This window comes from Myotis nattereri (genome assembly GCF_964212035.1).
Source record: "Myotis nattereri genome assembly, chromosome: 7".
Lineage (NCBI taxonomy): Eukaryota > Metazoa > Chordata > Mammalia > Chiroptera > Vespertilionidae > Myotis > Myotis nattereri.
The window spans coordinates 2455459-2477246 of NC_138082.1; the positions used below are offsets into that span (position 1 = coordinate 2455459).

Below are 21788 nucleotides of genomic sequence, written 5' to 3' on the forward strand. Positions count from 1 at the left end.
GCTGCCCCTGGGCCCAGGGTCCCCCGCAGGAATATGTCCGAGAACCGCAACACCACCAGCACGCAGCTCCCCAGTCCCCAGCAGCCCCAGGCGCAGCAGCCGGGACCGGGGCAGCCCGCGGCCCACAGCGGGAGAGGCAGGTGGGGAGCTGTGGGCGTCTCCCCCACGGAGCGCCGTGCAGCTGCGACAAGGCAGGAGCCCTGATCCTGGACAGCAGCCTCGGGGCGGCGAGCACGGTGCTGAGTGAAATGACCAGGCGGGGAGACCAGCTGCCACGACCTCGCTCACACGTGGGACCCAATGAGCCACGGAAACGGATGAGCAAAACTGGACCCAGAGCCACGGAGGCATCCAGCAGGCGCGGGATCTCAGCGGGGAGGGGGGGATGGGACCTCGTGTGCATCTGTGCGTGACCCATGGTCACAGACATTAGGTGGTGCAGGCGAGGGCTGGCTGGAGGGGGCGGGGCCGGGGAGGGTCCACGGGAGAAAACGGGGACATCCGTACCATAAAGATCTTTTTAAAAGTCGGCGGGCAGGCAGGGCGTGTGGGGAGAGCGCGCCCCATGAGCTCCTATGTGCATATGCACAACCGTGGACCCAGATGTCCAGTGGGGAGCCCCGTGGGGGCGGGCGGCAGTGGGGGAGAGGGGACACCTGTAATACTTTCAACAATAAACACTTTTTAAAAATAAGGAGGGGAGGGCGGTGGGCGGTAATCAACCAAAGACCTTGTGTGCGTATTTGCAGAGCCCGCGGGCGCTGACAACACGGGGTGCAGGCCTTGGGGGAAGGAGGGGGTACAGGCCTGGGGCGGGGGGTGGGGGTTGGAAGGGTGAATGGGAGAAAAGGGGACAAATGTAACAATTTCAACAATAAAGATTAAAAATAAAATAATAACATTTTTAAAGATTAAAAAATAAAGTATAAAAAAACCGAGTTCAAAGATACCCAATAGAAACGCTTGCTCGCTGTGTCTGTCATTTCCCCACGAGTTCTAACCTGACGTTGCCACACGAAAGATGGCGGCGCGGGCGCGGCGTCCTGCTATCGAGACGCCAGCCTAGAGGAGCCCTGCGCGGCGCCTGTGCGCGTGCGCCCCACCGCCCGGCCCCCGGAAAAGAGGCGGGACAGGGCCGCCGCCGGGAGCTCCTGCGCCTGCGCGAAGGCAGTGGAGGCGGAGAGGGTCGGCCAAGTTCGCGGGGGCGGCCCCGGCGCGGCGTCCGACCATCGAGATGCGGTCCTAGAGGAGCCCTGCGCAGCGCCTGTGCGCGTGCGCACCACCGCCTGGCCTGGGAGAGGAAGTCGGGGGCGGGGCCGGCGGCGGGAGCTGCGGCGTCCGCGCGAAGATGGTGGAGGAGGAGCAGGCGGTCCGCGTGGTCCGCTGCGGCGGCAGTGAGCTCAACTTCAGGAGGGCGGTGTTCTCCGCGGATTCGAAGTACGGGGCCGTGCGCTGCGTCGGGGGCCGCGCGTGTGCGTCCCGGGGCGGGGGCGGGACTGTCAGGCGCCCTGGCTCGCCGGCGGCTGGTGGGGGTCCAGGTGAGGGCCGCGTGCCGGACCCCAGGGCGCGCGGGGGGTGCGGGCTGGGGGCGCTGGTGCCCGGGTCGGGTGACAGGAGCGAGACACCCTCAGTCCCGGCCACCGCGGGCTGGGGCGCGCTGCCCGCCCCCGATGACCCCCCGCGCGGGCAGAGAAGGGCGCGGGGGGCGGGCCCACGTGTGCCGGTAGGCGCGGCTCTGGGCAGCGGGAGAGCGGCCGGGGCGGACGGCGGGGGCCGAGTGGGATTCGGAGCCTCCCCGGGGCAGGTCCCTCGGTGCTGCCGGCCCGCGGAGGAGAAGGGCGCCCCCGGCCGCTTGGGGGAAAGTGGCCCTGGCGTCCGGAGTGACAGCGGGCGTCGGCCTGGCCCTGGCCCGGTTCCGAGCGGGTCCCTTCGTGTGCCCCGGCGCGGTTCTTGATGTAACGGTGCCGTCCGTGCTCCCCTCGGGGAGCCTTTACCTGGGAGGAGACCGGTGCCGCCGCCGCTGTGACCCGGCCCCCCGCCCCCAAGGCCCGTCTCCCGCCGGCTCCGATCGCAGGCTGCCTTCGTGGTCGCCCTTCTGCCGGCCCAGGCCCGGCTCGCTCCTCTGGGCTCAGCCACTCGTGTTCCCCGGCGTGGCCCGTGTGCCCGTCGCCCTGGGGTGGGTGTGTGCCCCGGCTCTGCAGGTACCGTCTCTGCAGGTGCCGTCTCTGCAGGTGCCGTCTCTGCAGGTACCATCTCTGCAGGTACCAGCTCTGCAGGTACCGTCTCTGCAGGTGCCCTCTCTGCAGGTACCGTCTCTGCAGGTGCCCTCTCTGCAGGTGCCGGCTCCGCAGGTGCCGCCTGAGTTAATTCCTTGTTGCGCTTCGTTTCTTGCCCAGCCCTCACTCCCACTCCCTGCAGAGCCTCTCGAACCCAGGCTCCTGCTGAGGAACATCCGCTTCTGCTCCTCATCCTCGGGGGTGACCGAGTCCCGCGTGACAGGCAGGCTCCGTGGGGGGTGTTCACAGGTGTCTGCAGGCGCCGGTGTCATCCTTAGGGCACGGTAGCACTTACGGCAGCGGTTCTCAGCCTCGGCTGCACATGAGAATCACCCGGGAATCTTTGTAAAATCCTGATGTCTGGGCCTCCTCCTCCAGAAATTCTGTTACTAATGTTGTGGGCCCACCCATAACAAAGAAACAATTTCTGGAGGAGGAGGCCCAGAAATCAGGATTTTACAAAGATTCCCGGGTGATTCTCGTGTGCAGCCGAGGTTGAGAACCACTGACGGGCAGGGGGGGGGGGGGTGCTCTGTGGCTAAGCCCGCCTTCGCCCGCACTGACCTCATGGAATCCTCCTGGGAACAGGACAGTGTTGTGTGCCTTTTACAGGCGGTGACGATGAGTTGGGGGGTGGGGGGGGGCATGTTAAGTGAATTCTCCAGCATCTTTCAGCCAGGACATGGTCAAGCTGGCTTCAAACCCGAGGTGTTTGACTTCTTCAGGTTGCACTTGTCTGCCGCACCGTGTGTCTGTTGTTTAGAGTCAGTAAGCACACGGCTCCTCCCGGGGTCTCCCTGTGTGAGAGGAAGTCTGCCATCGTGCCCTGGGGTGGGTGCGGTGAGGGAGCCGGGCTCCATCCTGTCGCTGGAAGCACAGGGACTGCTGCTGACCAGGGGGGAGGGGAGGGGGGCTGTGTGGAAAGGCCCTGCACCAATCGTCCAGCGGGAGCAGAACGAAGGCGCTGTGCAGAGACCACAGGACGGGCAGAGCTGGGGCTCCTTTGGGGTGCATGCAGGCAGTTAGAGGACCAGGTCATTGCCTTTGGGGTGCATGCAGGTGGTTAAAGGACCAGGTCATTGCCTTTGGAGTGCATGCAGGCGGTTAGAGGACCAGGTCGTCTCCTTTGGGGTGCATGCAGGCGGTTAGAAGACCGGGTCATCTCCTTTGGGGTGCATGCAGGCGGTTAGAGGACCGAGTCGTTGCCTTTGGGGTGCATGCAGGCGGTTAGAGGACCAGGTCGTCTCCTTTGGGGTGCATGCAGGCGGTTAGAAGACCGGGTCATCTCCTTTGGGGTGCATGCAGGCGGTTAGAAGACCGGGTCATCTCCTTTGGGGTGCATGCAGGCGGTTAGAGGACCGGGTCGTATCCTTTGGGGTGCATGCAGGCAGGTAGAGGACCAGGTCGTTGCCTTTGGGGTGCATGCAGGCAGGTAGAGGACCAGGTCGTTGCCTTTGGGGTGCATGCAGGCGGTCCAGCCACTGTTGTTGCTGAGGGTCGCAGCACGGGAAGCCTTCCTCTGGGGACGCATTTCAGTGTTATCGCGGGGAGTTTTCTAGACAAACGACCCCCATCTCCAGGACACACTGCCTAGGGGACCCGTCTGCTGGTTCCAGGGGGTCTGTCTCCGCGGGGAGAAGGCTGTTGGAGTTGTGAACCACTGACAGGTCAAGTGAAGAAGGGGTTCCAGACCCGGTCAAACCCCAAAGGCCTCAGGAGTGTGGGTCCTGCCCTGCAGGTGGCGGGAAAGCATTGGAAGATTCAGTTTAGTTTTCTCTAAGGAAGTGCTGTGGGCACGTTCACAAGGTGCGTCTGATGTGAGTATGGAAGGCACATTGAAGGGCACACCTGGGGACAGGACGTCTGAGATGTCCAGGCCGGAGGGGGTGCTTGGGAGCGGAGAGGCGCACCAGCCGCTGGGAGGCTGTGCCCAGAGCTTGGTGCTCAGGTTGCTTGATCTCGTGGACAGCTGCTCACAGCCGCGCGGTGACTGCCTCCTGGCCACGGCAGCGTTCATGGAGTGTTCGCTCTGCGGGCCAAGCGTGCCTTTGCCTGCACTGGTCTCAGGGAATGCTTAGAAGATGCCGCCTGCTCTCAGAGGGGAGCATGGAAACCAAGTGGCTCAGAACCGATGACATGGGTGTGACCCCGACCGGCATTAGAGTAGTTCCTCTTCTTTGTAATAATTATTAACTGGTTCATTTTACCCAGTTACTTTATAAGGCCTCTGAGGTTCAGGCAAGGTCTGTTCAACAAACTGGATCGGACATTGGGAAACAGAGAGAATAATGCCTCTGCCCTGTAGGGTCTGATGGGCAGGTAAGCGGGGGAGGGACATACATGTAAGCAAGTACTTTCAGCACCAACTGAAAGTCCCGCCCTTTGGCCTGTGCTTATATCTGTTATGGAAATAGTTAAACAAGTGTCCCAACTCTCACCATATTAACAGTTTAGCAGCCTCTGCCTTAAACTATTGTCTGAAAGGAACATGGACAGTAAAGAGTCTGACTCTCCATAGAGGGTGTGCAACTCCTTTTCCTCTCGTTGCAGGTACCTCTTCTGTGTGTCTGGAGACTTCGTCAAGGTGTACAGCACAGCCACGGAGGAGTGTGTGCACGTGCTGCAGGGGCACCGAAACCTGGTGACGGGCATCCAGCTCAACCCCCACAACCACCTCCAGGTGGCGAACCGTTCGTGATTGCGTCTTTTCATTGGCTTATTGTTGCCAAAATATTGGAATTGAATTTGACAGGCAATCTGTCCAGGTTACAATCAGGAAAAGAACCATGTGGATTTTCTGATTCAAGATAGTTTCACTTTTTTAAGCTTTTTTGTTCCCCCTCACCCAAGAATATGCATTTTATTGATCATTATTAAAGTAGGGTCACCGCCCGCAGCTGCACAATCACTGTTACTGAGAGGCCAATAGCTGGGACTTGAGTGAGGGCTCTTGGCGTCTGAGCCTGACCCTCGGGGCTGGCACACACTGAGTTTCCTGACTGTAAGTCTTCTCGGGTCCCCTACCTGCCTGGTGACTGCCCACATCCGGAAGGGGCAGCCAGGACTTGCGTTTCTCGAACCCGTTTGACCTCTGAACTCTTGTTTCCGGAACACACGTTTTAAATGCTGCCTAAGGGATTGGTTGTGTAGATCTCAGAGATGCGGCTTCGTAGTGTTGATGCAGAGCCACCTCCTGGAGGCCAGCATCTGGACAAGAAGGGCTCCTCAGTCAGGGGGTCTGTCAGTTCACGTTAGGACAGACTGGGCCTCCGTCGCCCTCCACAAAGCAGCTCTTCTCAGAATCGGAGAATAAAAGCTGTCGCTTTAATGCAGCTCCTAAGCCCCAGCCGAGCCACCAGAGCGGTGCCTCAGGTGCAGATGCTTGTCTCGCTCTCGTTTTTGACCAGGTCCCGTCCTCTGGGTGGGTCACAGCCACCTGGGAGTGACTGGTTTTAAATGGGCCTGCGGCCCTGGCCTCCCCTGCCCCGGATGGCAGCAGATTCGCTTCCGGTCAGCACACACCTCGCTGTGGCCCAGGTGCCCGCAGGAGGCAGCCCAGTGACCCCATGTTTCTTTCTCCCCCCCCCCGCCCCCCGAAATAAAAGTGAAGGGACTTGCATTGTCATCCACTGCGTTGTCACAGGAACCGAAACCCAATGAGCTGCTCTTGAAAGTCGGGGTGGCTTTTCCGCGGGGCAGGCCTTGCCTCCTGCTGTCCTGAGGGTGTGAGAAGACACGCTGCTGTCATCTGTAGCGTTGGGTTTTTGTAGCAGGAATATCCTGTTATTAAAATTGGAATTTGTGAAGGCTGCATTACTACGTTCCATAGCAACATGAAAAACTACACAGTGCATAAAAGATCTGTTTCTCGGAACCTCAGGTTAATAAAATTGGAGGAGGACAGTTTTACCAGCAGGTTCGGTGAGGGGGGTTGTGCCGGAGGTTCTGTGGACTGGAGTCGCAGTTTTTGCATTGACCATTGTTTTAGCGGTGATTGTGTGTTTGCCTTATCATATTTTACTAATCCATGTTCATGAGTCTAAGGTTATATGTAGTCGCAATGTGTATTTTTAACTTAATATAAATATTTTAGTTGAATAGAAAATATTTTCTTCATCATTTTTTATTCCTATTCTCCAATTCCATGTCCTCATTGGTAGAAATCTTAAAATTGCCACTTTCAAAAATATCTACCATTCTTTATCAACATTATAAGCAAAATGTTTTCACAATAACAGCAGCAAAAACACCCCGTGTCCAGTGGGACAGAATGAGAGCAGGTGCCGCCCAGGCCTCCTGGTGCTGCAGAGCAAGGGTCCCCGCTGGGCACGTGGGTCCCTGATGGAGCGAGGGTCCCCGAGGGGCAAGGGTGTGATAGGAAGCAGGACCCTGAGGTCGTCCCGGAGGCACTGCCTTCCTGCCGCACAGATGACAGTTTGCGACACACAGGAGGCAGCACAGCCCCTGAGCGCTTTCACGTCAACCCCTCCCAGACGGAGGGTGACCCTTCCCCCATTTTACTCACACACTCAGTTGATGGGTCTGCTTCCCCCAAAGCTGTGACAAGATGGTCACAAACAATAGAAATTTTGCAAAAACAACACAAATAAATGACTCCACTTCTCTAAGACAAATAACGGATTAGTGGACAAAATGCCTTCTGTGTTAGCATTTAATTCATTTGCTATCTTAATGGAGTTCTTTTTTTTAATCTGTTTTTTACTGTGTTTACCCTTTTAGCTGTATTCTTGTTCCTTTGATGGCACAATTAAACTGTGGGACTATCTAGATGGCATTTTGATAAAGGTATGTGGATTGATCGTCCATTTTTATTATGTGAAAGGAATGGCGAAATAATTTAATGATCTATTACTCCCTTCTGTAAGGCCAGATGGCATTCCCAAACCAGTCGTGAAAGTCATATACCACAAAGCAAATTTGACTCTATAAAAACTTTAAACTTTAACAAAAAATGAGCAATAAAATGAAGATAATATTTACTAAAGATATGCAATAAACTTGAAGATGTGCTTAACCTCGTTGGTAACTAAAAGAAATGTAAATTTAAACGTAAAAGTGTGCCAGCATTTTCCCACCAGTCACGCTAAGTTAAAGACTGAAAAAAGCCTAACGGTAGGAAAAGTGTAGAGAAACATGCTTTTGAACACAGCCATGAGAACCAAACTGAAAATGAATACCTTTGCTCCAGCAATCTCCCCTTTAGGCATCGCTTCATGAAAACAGTGCAGGTACATGTCATCCTTAAAGCACTGTTATGGTAGAAAGAAGAAATTGACTGTGACCTTGATGTCAGTTAATATTGATAACTCATTCAATAGAATACTATGCAGCCATCAAAAAGGAATGGCAGGCTCTATAGGTGTAATGTGGAAGGTTGTTTGATAACTATGCGTTGTCTTCTATGTGCCAGGCACTCTTCTGATGTGGGGGATACATGAGTGAGCAAAAGGGACAGATCCCTGCCCTTCGTGGAACTGATGTTGGGGGGGGGGGTCGGATAGGTGGAAAGGCGGAACAACGTGGCCTTTGATCTTCCAGACTTTCACCGTGGGGCAGAAGCTTCACGCCCTCTACACTCATGCGCGTGCTGAGGATGCTGTCTTTGTTGCGATAAAGAAGGAAAAGCCAGGTACGGTACACGTAACGTGCTTCGCTCGACACGGGCGCTTCCCTCTGGGAGTTTCTCCGGTGCAGGAAGGCCGGTGCAGCGTGTTGTAAAGGACTGTGTGTTCAGAACTCGGATGCAGACAGCTCTGAGGGGCACGGCCGGCAGCCGATGGGCTCACGGCTCGTTAGCTGAGGGAGTCCTTGCCACAGTTCTGTGTGTTTTTGCTTTGTTTTAGCGGGTTTTTGGTGGGGTGGGCGGGGGAGGAAGGGACAGATTTGCCAGTTGTTAATATATGATGGACTTCCAAATAACCAGAGAATAGTCAAAGCTGTGACAGCTAGATTTTTTTAAGCTAAAATTCATTTGGTGCCAAGTCTGTTAGTGAATATGCATTTTATCTATCAAAATGCCACATTAAAAAACAAAAAAAGCCAGTCAGTTTAGTTTTCCATATGTAGTCATCTCTAAAGGATATTCCAAAAATGTTCTGGAAATGGCAGCATTCTAAAACAATTAAGTTGCCTTCTCAAATGGCTGCTTTAAAGATAACAGTCTTCAGTATTTAGGTTCTGTTTTGTATGTAAACGTGTGGATTCTTAATGTCTGTCCACGTGCTTACAACCAGTTCAGATGCCTCGTCTCCCTGACAATTAGCAGATCCCCTGGGTCTGAGGTTTGGCCTAGGAATCTGCGTGTCAGTAAGTTCCCAGGTGGTCCTGCCCACTCGTGTTTGGCAGCCACTCTTCATGCTCGCCCCTGACCCCTCGGCGGGGAGGGTTGGTGCCCGCAGCTGGAACAGCTCTCTCTGTCAGTGAGGCCCGTGGTCCTACCACGGCTGCACATGGGAACCACCCCAAGGAACTAAAAATACAAGATCCAAAGAATCCAGCTGTGAAGTGCACTTTGTCACGAGGGCCTAGAGGACTCCCTTGGCGGCGAATGACTCGGAGCGGGGAGCGCGGTCCGCCGCTGCCGGGCGCTGGCGAGTGGCCCGCTCCTGTGCTAGATGTGTTTCAGCTGGTCTCCGTGCGGCTGCCCCGCTCGCCCCGCCAGGACGCCGAGGCCGAGGAGCCCTGCCTGGTGCTGGACTACATCAGCCCCTCGCCCAAGTGCGTCGCCTTCGGGAGCCAGGTCAGCTTTCTTCCGTTGGTTTCTCTTTCGTACCTGAACTCTCTTTCCTGCCGTCTGTCTTCTCAACATCTTACGTTACAGGGGTTCATGCTGCCTCGAGCTACAGTGTTTCTGTTAGTAACTAAGAGGTCTGTGTCATCTGGAGCGTGTGTTTATGGGATAGGTTTGTAGGACCATCTCGTATATATTCTGTGTTATTGCTCTTGTAACACTAATTGTCCAAAACATAATCAGGGTTTTGGCATCTGCACTGTATTTCTGCAGGAAAAGGTTATTGTTACAACATTGACTTTTGTGACAAGAATATTTCTTCCTCGAGTGCTGACTGTTTGGGCATGTTATCTTCTCTTTGACACCAGGGAGAATACGTCGCTGCCGTGCGGGACTTCTACTTGTCTGTTTATTTCTTCAAAAAGAAAGCCACGTCAAGGTGAGCATTCCTTTTGACAGCACTTGTCTCGTGTGCAGTAGAGTGAGGGCCCTGGCATCTTCAGACATTAGCCAGCGGCCTCAGCGGTCATTTCTTAGGCCCGTGCAGATCTGAAGCTAACACGTAGCTTCAACAAGAAATGGGAGCCAGCTTTGCCCGGGCAAAAAACAAAACCAAAATCACTAAAAGGACTTTAAGGTCCTGCAGTCAGTTCTGAGAGCCTCCCGTTTGGGCTGATAAGGGCGAGAAATCCCTTTTACTTAATTAGCTACTTACCAAGAGACTTGAATAATCAAGAAAATGTTGTTTTCTCTTAGGTTTACTTTGTCGTCGTCGTCGGGAAATAGGAAACACGCAAAGAACAACTTCACATGTGTAGTGTGTCACCCGAAGGAAGACTGCATAGCGACGGGCCACAAGGACGGCAAGATCCGCCTCTGGTCAGGCGGCGAGGGGAGGGGAGGGGAGGGGAGGGGAGGGCGCTGGTTTCTGTGCTGCTTGTGTTGGCCTGAGGGGGGAGGGGGCAGCACTGGGCCCGCTGTGTGGGGACCCCCGCCCCCCCCGTCTGTGCTTCTGTGCACACTCCTCAGTGCACACACTCACTGCTTTAGGGAGAGGGAGTGCTGTAGTCACTACTGAAGAGAACGTCTTTGTCTGCCGTTCAGTAAAAAGGAAAGAGTGACAGTGACAGGAGGGGTATCTGCTAGCAGGACCCAGGAAGGCCTGCTGCTCCTAGCAGTGACTCGGTCAGAAACGGAAATGGACTCAGTGTGCTTTTTGGACATGAGGACCATAAGCTTGATACCGTGATCTATTAGTTTGTGCAACATTTAACATACACCTTTGGTGACATTAAAAATCCTGGTCTTTCTCCAATAGGAGGGGTTTTGATGATGAGAAGAAGTACACATACACATGTCTGCATTGGCACCATGACCTGGTTATGGACCTGGCTTTTTCAGCGACGGGTAAGTGCCCGTTTAGTAGTTGAAGCTGAACTTTTGAAGCATGTGAATCAAGTACTTTAATTCTCTGTGTTTAGAAGCCTTTCTTATCTTAGGATGAGATCATGTTGAATCAAAGTGGGAACGGTGTTCCCAGCCCCAGAGGAAGTGTCAGTGTGTTACCCCCTAACGAGTTTGCTGTCGACTCTCTGGGACCCTGGATGGAAATTAAAGGCCCGTCGGGTCCACGTTGCTGAGTGCCTGCCTCCCGATGTAGGGGCCTGTCCCTTGTGAGCATCTGCACCTGTGGTTTTCTGTCCTCCGGAAGCGGGTGGATGAAGTTGACTTATTTGTCAAGTGTTGAAACCACCGCACGTTCCTCTGCAGTGAATCCTCGGGTTCCGCTCGGTCCTCGTGTTTTGGTTGGGAGCCTCGCCTGTCGTGAGATTGGCCTGGAGTTGCTTCCCCATGTGCTTGTTTGGTGCAGGGCTGTGCTTGTGCACAGATTGGGCACATTCTCTTCTTCTGTTACCGGAAGAGTGAAAATGGGTTTATTTCTTCCTAGAGAAGCCGTCAGGCCTAAAGGGTGCTTGTTTCTTTCCGTTGTCCTTGTTATCAGAGGAGGAGCCTGGTCAGCAGCAAGCTAAGCTGATGCCAGTGGGAAGGAAAGTCCCTGAATCGTGACCTTGAATCTTGATTTTAAGAGATTAAAAGAGGAAGGCGCTGGTGTGCACATTTACAAAGACAGTCAGTGCTCGCGTCGGCAGCACAGACTACAATTGGAACGTGCAGAGAGTGGCACGGCCCCTGTGCCAGGATGACGGGCAAACTCGTGAAGCGTTCCATATTCTGAAAAACTAGTTCGCTTCTCTAACATGGCCGGAAAAATTAAATGCTGGGTCTGCTTCTCTTTCTGTTTCCCTCTCCAAACACCGCCCTGGCCGGCGTGCGGGAGAAGGCGGCAGCCTGCTGAGCGGCGGCCGGGAGTCGGTCCTGGTGGAGTGGCGCGACGCGGCCGAGAAGACCAAGGAGTTCCTGCCACGCCTGGGGGCCACCATTGAGCACATCTCCGTCTCGCCGGCGGGGGACCTGCTCTGCACCTCCCACTCTGACAACAGTACGTCCGCCCGCCCGCCCGCCCGCCCGCCCGCATGCGTGCCGTTGGTGCGGTGCCTCAGCTGCCTGCCGCCTGCAAGGAGGGGCAGATGGAAGACCTCAGGCTGGTGCCCAGCAGCCTCACCTTTAAGGAGCATTTCTTCCTTCCACTCTTCCTCTTTCTGGCGCCCCCTTCCGCCCGAGAGGCCACCACCATCCAGTATTTTCAGAGTGGTTGCCAGCTGTGGGCTCAGTGTGTTTGGTCTTTGTTGTGCCACTTGATTTCAGAGCCTTTCGTGTGGAATGAACGGGGTGGGGATGTGGAGGAAGGGCTCTGAGGTGGGCCTTGGTGCTGGCCTAGGCACGTGCGCTTCCGGAAGAGATGGCTGTGTCCAGGGCGAGGGCTGCTCTGGCAGAAATGGAGGGCTCTGCTTCCTCCAGAACCTGCGCTCGTTCTGTTCCCATGCCAGATGGAGAGCCCAGAGCCGCCGCCTTCCTTGCCCTCCAGCGGGCACCCTGAACGTACAGTCCTGAGCAAGCAGGGACCACCTAAGAGGGAACGCTCTCTTTCGGGGCATACGACTTCCCAAATTAACACTTAAAACGCACCCATGTGACACTTAAAGACAACTTACTCGGTTGTCTTATATTCTGATAATTCTGAATCACGTAAGTCCAGTTGGTTTTTTTCTAACTGGAGGCTCTGACCTGTTCATGGTGAAGTGTTTTGTGCCCACAGAGATCACCATCATTCACCGGAACCTGGAGGCCTCCGCGGTGATCCAAGGCCTGGTGAGAGGTACTGCCGGCGCGGGGTGGGTGGGGGTGTCCGTGCGAGGTGGGCGTCTGTCTGGCTTCAGCTGCTGTGTGTCACTCTTCTTGCAGACAGCAGTATCTTGACTGGCTTGATGATTGATCCACGGACTAAAGCGTTGGTTTTGAATGGGAAGCCTGGCCACTTGCAGTTCTATTCTCTCCAGAGTGATAAGCAGTTATACAACGTAAGACTCTGGTCCATTCCCTGCCTTAAAGCTAGTGCAGCTCTGCAGCCCCGCAGGGCCCTGGCCACCACACGTGCTCAGCAGCCTGCAGCTGGTCCTGGTGGCCATGGCTGCTGCTGCTGCAGCCGCTCTGTCTGTGGTCGTGTTTTCAGACTAATTAGCTGCACACACGTCTGTACCTCCTGTGATGGAGCAGCCATGGCACACTGCAGACTAGTGGGAGGCCTCCTGGGACCCCCTAAATGCATCAGCGGCCCGCCTCCCTGTTCCCCACGGGACCCTTCACAGATTCTGCCCAAGGAGCTGTGGCGCCTTCTCTCTCTCCTCTCACCTGTCAGACCTCAGTGAAAGGAAACTTCCTGGTCTTTTTACTACCACATTTCTACTGAGATCCTGGAGATAGCAGGCACTTCGCCCGTGTAGTAAACAGACCAGGAAATGGGTGAGAGAAACAACAGGGAATAAAATGCTGGGCTACTCACAGCAGTTCTATCTTTTTTCACTTTTAAAAATCATCCTTGAGTGCTCTAACATGCACGTATTTATATTAGTAAGCATTTTGGATATTTTTAACCCATCAGCTAGACATTGTGCAGCAAGAATTCATCAACGACTACGGTCTGGTCCAAATTGAGCTGACAAAGGCTGCGTTCGGCTGCTTCGGTGCCTGGCTCGCCACCGTAGAGCAGCGTCAAGAAAAGGAAGGGGAGCTGGAATTACAAATGAAGCTGTGGACGTACAATAAGAAAACACAAGGGTAATGCCACTTTGTAGCCTAGAATTTCAAAGTAGAAACATGTTGTTTTCTCTCTTGTGGTTTTACTTCTTGGTCTTTAAGATGCTGTATTCCGATTAGTTTTAGGTTTAGAGTAATGGGGAGGCATGCTTCTGATAGAGCCGTTAAGCTTTCTGCTCTGAGAAAGCACGGCGTCCCCCAGGTCATCAGTCATCTCACAGCGTAAATGAGAAAACATGGGGAAGTGACACCCCCAGGACCTGAGTCCTAATTCCAGGCAAATCCAGGATTAGAATCTGAACGTCAGCTCGTTGCTCCTTCATCGCGCTGCCTGGGGTGCATGGCGGTGTAGGCGGCGGGGTGCAGTGTGTGTGTGCTGACCGGGTAAGGAGCCCGCCAGTTTCTCGCCAGGGCCATCCAGCCCTTATCAAGTCCTTCCTGGGGGCCAGGGCGAGGCTTCTGCTTTTGCGCCCCCAGAACACGGGGGATAAGCCTGGTGTCCATATCCCCAGGGGAGGGAGCAGGCCCCAGTCACCCCCTGGGAACCGGAGCTTTTTCCAGAGCACAGCGCCATCCTGCCGGATGTCCTTCACAGCCCAGGGCCGGCACGGCCCCTCTTCCCGTCACCGCTCCGGGAACAGGCGGAAGGTGGTTTGGTGGTCACAGATGATAAATGCTGACAGGGCAGTGGGAGTAGGTAGTTTTCTTGCCACAGTGGAGTCTTTCATAATCATTCCGCCATTTGCTTATTCTCAGAAGTAGCTCGGGAGGCACTGTGGGCTAGTGCAGGCGGCTTTCGGGGATCATGTTTGGTGACCCCTGTTTATACTCACGTTGTACCATTAAGGGGACCCGGTGCCCCATCACCTCTGCATTGTGGACGCTGCTCAGGACAGAGGTGGTGTCAGGACTGCGTGTCGCGGCTGAGAGATGGCAGGCAGCTGTTTGTCATTGTAGGCCAGTGATGGCGAACCTTTTGAGCTCGGCGTGTCAGCATTTTGAAAAACCCTAACTTAACTCTCGTGCCGTGTCACATATAGAAATTTTTTGATATTTGCAACCATAGTAAAACAAAGATGTATATTTTTGATATTTATTTTATATATTTAAATGCCATTTAACAAAGAAAAATCAACCAAAAAAATGAGTTCATAGGTTCGCCGTCACTGTCCTTGGCCCTTCCAGAGATGCTGTTGTAGGGTACAAGCATGTCAAACTCGCGGCCGGCGGGCTGCAGGCCGTTTCCTGTGTGAGACCCCAGGCGAGGGTGTGTCGTCCTGGTGTGAGGATGACGTGGCGTCTCCTTCCTTCCAGGTTTGTTCTCAACACAAAGGTTAGCATGCCCCACGAGGACCGAATCACCGCCCTGTGCTTCTGCAACGCGGAGAAGTCCGAAAGCCCCACCTTGGTCACGGCCAGCAGAGACGGCCGCTTCAAAGTGTGGGTCTTAGCAGACGACTCTGACATCTACAGTAAGTGGCTCACGCAGGCGAGCCTAAGAATTGATAGATGTATCTCTGAGCTGCACCCTCTGGCAGGCAGGGCACTTAAACGATGTAAGAGTTCACACTATGACGTGCCTTTCCTCTGAGCCCATAGTTTTAATGGCACACTGGGCTGCTCAGTGCTGGCTGTTCGGTTCCCATTTGCAAGAGGCCAGGAAGGGCTCGGGTGTGCAGCCTCCCACAGCCCCACCAGGGGGCGGTCGAGGTCTGTGGGACGAGCATGAGCTGCAGCTCAGCCCTTGCTTGCAGCCTCCTCACTAGCCCTGCCAGACTGCTGTACCGATTCGATTTTTCGGTAATTTCCACACAAAGGTGGAATATTGGCGCTAGATGAAAGGTAGACCTATTTTCTACAATGCCTCCAAGTTCCATCTTATTCTAACCACTTGTTTGCATGTAACTAACATTTTTCTGTATCATGTTGGTTTTTTTCTCTTTAATGCTCAGGAGCCCAGGTATAGGGGACAGTTAGGTTCAGGGCCTCAGGTCTGGCAGGACTAGGGAGCAGGGGTCCTGCTGTGTAACCTCCCACACGTGGCTCAGCCTTTGTGCCGTGTCTGAACCGTGGTCCGTGTTTCCACAGGAGAGGCTGTGGGCTGGACCTGTGACTTCGTGGGCAGTTACCACAAGTACCAGGCAACCAACTGCTGCTTCTCTGAAGACGGCTCGCTGCTGGCAGTCAGCTTCGAGGAGACGGTGACCATATGGGAGTCCGAGACCTGGGAGCTCAGGTGCACGTTCTGTCAGCGAGCTGGGCACGTACGGTAGGTGAATAATGGGGGAATGTGAAGTACCTTTTTCTAACATTTAAACAAGTCCTTGTACATGAGCTCTAGAATAACGCATGCCTCGGAGAGGCCGTGGGCAGCAGCTGAGCTGAGGGCGGGAAGCCAGGCCTTCTCTGCAGGTGAACCAGGTGCAGGAGTCACCATTTCTGGAACCAGGAGTGACGTCTCCTTCCAGGCCTGCAGATTCTTTTCTCTGTCACCACCGCGTCATGTCGTGCTGCCTCATAAGCAGCTGTGCCTGAGCCTCGGGGTCCCCCCACGTCGGGGGACAGCGCGGGGGACGAGCGGCAGACGGCGAGGACATGGCTCCCAGTTCCCAATGCGTCCGATTCTGAATTCACTTTGTGAAACTTCCTTCAGGGTTCACAGGGCAAACGCCTCTGTAGGTGAATGAGCACAAAAGGGGTTTTATTAACGTCTGTACGCTTCGCGCACTTCCTGTGTGTGATGCCACGCAGCACGGTAGGGAAAAGAACTGATCATCAGACCTGTTTCTCTAAAGCAGCAGCACGCCCAAGCAGCCTTCCTTTTGTGCTGCTTCGTCCCTGCTTCTGCAAGATGATGATGAGCAAAGCGTGGTCTCTGGGCCCAGCTGAGCGGACGTGCCCAGGGCTGGACTGACTCGCTCGTGTGGTCCTCAGGCACCTCTGCTTCGGGAGGCTGACGTGCTCGAAGTACCTCCTTGGAGCCACTGAGAACGGGACCCTGTGCTGCTGGAACCTGCTGAGCTGTGCACGTAAGACAGCTTCCCTCCGGACGGGCAGGAGCCCCGGCCGCTAGGGCTTCTGGGTTGTAGCCTCATGTCTTGACCCAGAGCCGATGTGATTTTCTGAACGGGACGTTCTGAAAGGCGGAGCCCAGGCTGCCGCAGGCAGGGTCATGGATAAGCGGCCTGTGGTCGTGAAGAGGCAGCTGCCGCCCTCTGGCAATGCCTGCAGCGACTGGCCTGCTGCCCCTTGTGCTCCACCCTCTAGTTGGAGCCCTGTCCCCGCTCCTCCATATGCATGTCACCCGCAGTGTCCCGGCCGCTTGCCGTCTGAACGCCTGCCACACCTCCTGGCAGAGGTGCACTTAGTGGGTTTTACTTGTGGGAATCCATGTCGGAAAGGCATGGCGGGTGCTTAGCAGTGGCTGGGTGTGGTAGCACTTCTCTGCAGTGTCTCTGGCTAACGTTTTGCCCAGGTTCAGTAGCTGCAGGGAAGGGGAGCATTGCATGGTGTGTGGAAGGAGGGCTTTGTCCTGCCTCCGGCCTCTGCAGCTTCCACACCTGTCCGTGGTCTGCCGGCGCTTTCGGAAGCGCGACTCCCTCCTCCTGGGACAGTGGGATGGCTGTCCCAGCAAAGAGGAAGAGTGCCCGCTTTGAACGACAGGCTTTGAAGCGCTTCTGTCAATAGAAGTGAATCGCTTTTCGTTTCTCCCCAGTGGAGTGGAGCACAAAACTGAACATCACAGTGATGGAGCCGGACCCGCGCTCAGAGAACGTGGCCGCCATCTCTCGGTCCTCGGGGGGTTCGGACTGTGAGTACAGGTCACGCTGGCACAGGAGGGTCTGTAAGTTCTCTCCTAACGGCTGAAATACAAGTGGGTCACACTTGCCTGCCAGTCAGAGGTCTGAAGCCTCTGAGCCCGAGGCCCTGCCCTTCCTTGAGTCCCTGTCCCAGCGCCGAGCGCTTTGGGCATCGTGCGTGTCCTGGCATGTCATGCAGCCTCGCGCCCCAGCACCCCCGCTGTCCTGCAGGCAGCCCGCCTGGGCTCACTGCCTGTCCTCTGCTCGGCTCTGGGCTCCGGAGCTGGGTCCTTCCTCCTGGTCACCGTGGCCTCGCTCCTACCTCTGGACACACAGGCGTCCAGGAGGTGTTTGCAGGATCAGAGCTTAAAGCAGCCGTGATGGTTATTGGCGAGGGTGGCGCCAGCCCGAGGCCAGAGCTGGCCCTTGCGAAGCGTGTTGTCTGTCTTTCCCTCTAGTGTTCGTGTTCAAGCCGAGTGAGCCGAGGCCGCTGTATGTTCAGAGGAGCATCTGCAGCGAGGAAGTCAGGTGGGGAGTGTTTGTGCCTCGAGACGTCCCTGACGCGTTCACCTCGGAGGCACTGCAGTGGCTGAACCGGTCCCAGTTCTACTTCCTGACGGCGTCGCAGGTAACCGTCCTCCGAAGGCTCCCTCGTGGCTCGGCTGCTGTGCTGCGGGGAGGGATGATCGGCCGCGACAGGCGCCCGGTCCTGTGGGGGGATTGCTCCTGGGGAAGGTGTCCCGTGTGTCCAGGCAGCAGTCTTCTCTGTGCCGAGCCCGCCTCCGTGACCGCCCCTCGGGCTCTTGGGTGGAGGGCCATGGCTCAGCACGAACAGCTGGCCTCACTGCCCCGTTAACGTCTCACTTGGATGCGCTCTCCACAGTCCTCTCTCCCGGCGTTAACTGATCTCTCTCTGCAGAGCTTATTGACATTCAGCTCGAAGTCTCCAGAAGAGAAACTCACACCAACAAGCAAGCAGGTATGTGGTGGCCGCTCACGTGCAGCGGCATGGCTTCCCTGCACAGATGGCTTCTCGTTAGAACGCAGCCTCGCGAAGCCAGGCCTCCCCTGGCCCTGAAGCGGATTAAACCCTCCTCACAGCGCTGCCTCCGGAGGCACATTGTTCCTGGCATGCAGTCGGTGTGGAGTCCGTGCTGGGTGCTCGGGGCGCAGAGGCGAGCCGTCCCCGAGACTTGTGCGTTGCTAACTCTGGGTTTACCGGTGACTGAGCTGTTGAAATGGAAGTTGTAGCTCTTTCCACCCCCCCACCCCCCCACCCCCCCACACGTACACATCCTCATATACCCCTCCTCCCTCCCAGTTTCCCAGGAAACAAATCTAAAAATTGTTCAGGTCAGTATTCATGATGACAACCCGCTGAACACAATTCCTCGGCCAGCCATGGAGCAATAGGTTGTTTTCCTTTGTAACCAACTTCTTTTCTCTGGCGTTAATGATTACCTACTTCCTTTATTTGCCTAGTTTTCTGTTTACTTCTCACCTAATTCGCTCCAAACTCTATCCCAGTTTCCAAGTCATCTCAGTATTTCCAGACACATTCTACGTCCCCTTTCGGGTCTTGAAGAAACAGTGCTGAGCCTTCTGACGGCTTCCACCTGGCTGCTTGCTCTGTAAGCTGAGGCGGCCTCCGCCCGCACCAGGGCCTCCTCGCCTCTGCTGTCAGAGCCCGTGGTCCCCGGCTTCGCCACGCCCCGGCGCTGGTGCAGCACGTCCTTGGGGCCTGGGAGGTCAATGGAAGACCTTCTATGTCGGAAAGTTTTCCTTGCTCCCGCCTGATTGGTTGGCTGGGCATAGAACTCTGAGTTGAAAGCCATTTTCTTAGAACTCTGACAGTCTGCTCCTCTTTCATTATAGTTTCCACTGTCACTAGAAGCCCAGACCATTGACTCACTGAATTCATTCAGCCACTTGATCACCTACAGATGTTTGAGATCTGTCAGCGAGCAGATCTAAGCCTGGGTGTTTACATTTAACAGGAAGATGCAGACAGCAAACACGAGCATGACATAGGTTCATAAGCACTATTCCAAGTGATGAGCATATGAGGGAGGACTAAGGAAGGGGAGTGGGGTACTGCTTGCCTTGTTAGGGGGTGCAAATCAGCCTTCATGAAAGATGGCTTTTCCTCAGGAAACGGGCTTCCTGACGGGTTTTAATCAGACAACTAAGGAAAAACCAGTCACTCCTGTGCCCTCATTTCTGTGTTTGCTTTCTAGAACTCCTGTTACTTAGGTGTTGGCCTTTTAGACTGGCTGCGCGAATATTCCTCTTATGTCTCCTGTTTTCTGGGAGACGTCCTCGTTTTTATCAGCTGATGACCTTTTTCTCTTTCTCGCATCGTCCATTCCATCAGGGTTTCTAGCCCTTCACAGAGACCCCGTGTCTGTGTCTGTGGGTACCGCTTCCTGAGCCTCTGCAGGCCTCTGCAGTGTAAACGGGGTGCTCTCGGCTCCCCACAGGCAGCGTAGAGCCGTGGCCGCCTACCTTCCGAACCTCACGGACCACCAGGGTCCACGGGCCACCCGTTGGCGACCACGGCCTGGAGCTCTGCTTTCTCGGGCCTGTCCGTCACTTCCCCTCCGCCGGCCGCCTGCTTCCCCGACACCTTCCACCCAGCGCTGGGTCTGCCTTCGCTGCGTCTCTGTGGCCCTGGGGGCGGCAGTGAGAAGTGGGTCTTTCTCTGCCATCTAAGTGTCCCCGGGCAGCTTGCCTCACAGTCAGTGGCTGCGGGGCCTCGGTTGCTTTGCAGTGACATGAGAGACAGGCTGGGTCTTTCTGAAGGTCTCCCGCCCTGGCCTGCCTTCTCGCCCTTCTGGCTGAGCTGCCGGAGTAACTGCCCTCGTCTTCGCCCTCCCAGCTGCTGGCAGAAGAGAGCCTGCCGACCACCCCGTTCTACTTCATCCTGGGGAGGCACAGGCAGCAGCGGGGGGAGCAGGCGGACGGCGCCTCGGAGAGCGAGCTGGTGCAGCTGCCCCTGACGGAGAACGTCCCTGCCATCAGCGAGGTGAGTGGTGCCCTCCGCCCTGGAGCTAGACTTTGTGTGCACGGGCCTGCCACAGGCGGCCTGTCAGCTACTCCTGTGCTGTGCAGCTTGATACAAACAGTGCAGATGGCACAGGCGTGGGACTTCAGACTCTTGGGTGAGGGGAGGCGTCGTTTGCATGAAGGTGGGAAGGGAGGCACAGTTTCGCTCTGGCCTGGTTTTTGCTGGGGAAAACCTGTTGTGTTTGGTTTGGTGTCGACTCTTTAGGTGAAACCCTGTTTTCTGTCCCTGCAGCTGCTTCACACCCCCGCCCACGTGCTGCCCTCGGCCGCCTTCCTGTGCTCCATGTTCGTGAATTCCCTGCTGCTGGCCACGGAGGCCAGGAGGTAGGCGCTGCGGGGTGTGGGGGTGCCCTGCTGTGGGGGGCAGGGGTGCCGGTTACCCCATCTTAGGATGCCCTTCCATGGATTTCTCTCTGCTTTAGACTTCACGTGACATAGGGTTACAAAGTCAAGTGGGTAAAACACATTGAAAATTTCTAAGTGTTAGAAAAGAGGCCTTTTGGGTAGGTTTTAAGGACTTGATATGTAATTCAAAATTACACTTTTTGTAAATTCACCTGCTCTTTTATGATAGCCTATAATTTTTAAACTGCACACAAGATTTTTCATTTACTTTGTCTCTGTGATTCTATCTTTACATAGATATCTTAGAGTTATTTTTTTGCAGACATATGTAAATAGTAAGTTTGTTTTATTCTGTTATTGTGAAAGTGCTGAAGAAATGCCTGATGATGTGGATATGGAAGAAGAAAAAGAAAGTGACAGCTCAGAGGAAGAAGATGATGCCACTGAGAAGGCCCAGCTTGCAGGCCACACGGACGCGGGAGAGGACCTCCTGCAGCAGCTGTCACAGCGGTCCAAGTGCGAAGAGAAGGAGCTGCGCAAGCTCAGGAGAGTGGACTACAGCTGGGTGGCTGCCCCTTAGGCCCTGCAGGGGGCGCTCTTGCACTTTTTCTGTTGTATGTTGATGTTCCAAAAACACCTAAGTTAATGTTGTTTCTGCTTTTAAAATAAATGTTTACAGGATTTCTTTTTTAAATAACTGATCATATGCTTTTTGGACTGAAGGTCCCTGGTTCCATTCCCGTCGAGGGCACATGCCTGGGTTGTGGGCTTGATCCCCAGTAGGGGGCCTGCAGGAGGCAGCCCATCCATGATTCTCACCCATCATTGATGTTTCTGTCTCTTTCTCCCTCTCCCTTCCTCTCTGACATCGATAGAAATGTATTTAAAAACAGAAAACACCAGCATCTGGAGGCAGCAACACGAGGTCTGCTTATACTGAGCCCAAGAACCTCACCTCCTTTACCCAGGTCAGCTGCTTCCCACCAGAACTGTCCTCTGCATTCTGTGGAAGGAGTGAAGCTGCTGTGTTAACCACTTAGCATCTGGAAGTTTCCGGTTCTCTGATGCACTTCTATAAAAACTACTAGAGTAAAAGTAACACAAGGAGGCAGCTGGGTAAATCCTGAGCTCACCCCCTCCCAGGCACACATCAGCATTACAGCCAAACTATAGAACCGTCACTGAGCCGCCGGAATGACCACCTCAGCATTCCTGTCCCTAAGGATGCAAACAAGCCACGTGGAGCCAGGCAGGGGCTCAGGCACCGTCCAGGCAGGTCCTGCCTCCACAGGGTGGAGACTAATAAACCCGAGGGACAGCTGGGCCTCCCAAGTG

The 21788-nt window shown here is 55.1% G+C and overlaps 1 protein-coding gene across 1 annotated transcript; it reads left to right on the top strand.

Annotated features, from left to right (window-relative positions):
- Positions 1 to 1330: 1330 nt before the first annotated feature.
- WDR75 (WD repeat domain 75) lies at positions 1331 to 21153 on the top strand. The gene is made up of 21 exons (XM_081096122.1): positions 1331 to 1437; positions 4827 to 4956; positions 7017 to 7082; positions 7836 to 7926; positions 8912 to 9036; positions 9396 to 9466; positions 9784 to 9906; positions 10346 to 10434; positions 11369 to 11527; positions 12245 to 12304; positions 12391 to 12506; positions 13088 to 13263; positions 14557 to 14714; positions 15331 to 15511; positions 16177 to 16271; positions 16958 to 17053; positions 17501 to 17670; positions 17962 to 18021; positions 19921 to 20067; positions 20341 to 20432; positions 20820 to 21153. Exons 1-21 carry the CDS (start codon positions 1349 to 1351, stop codon positions 21031 to 21033), a joined length of 2508 nt encoding a protein of 835 aa, XP_080952248.1. The 5' UTR covers positions 1331 to 1348; the 3' UTR covers positions 21034 to 21153.
- Positions 21154 to 21788: the final 635 nt, after the last annotated feature.

Excerpts from the sequence above, each read along its gene's own strand:
- WDR75 (XM_081096122.1), top strand. The coding sequence starts at position 1,349 with ATGGTGGAGGAGGAGCAGGCGGTCCGCGTGGTCCGCTGCGGCGGCAGT. Across the intron at positions 9,037-9,395 it reads GCGTCGCCTTCGGGAGCCAG|GGAGAATACGTCGCTGCCGT; the intron begins GTCAGCTTTCTT and ends CTTTGACACCAG. Across the intron at positions 17,671-17,961 it reads ACTTCCTGACGGCGTCGCAG|AGCTTATTGACATTCAGCTC; the intron begins GTAACCGTCCTC and ends CTCTCTCTGCAG.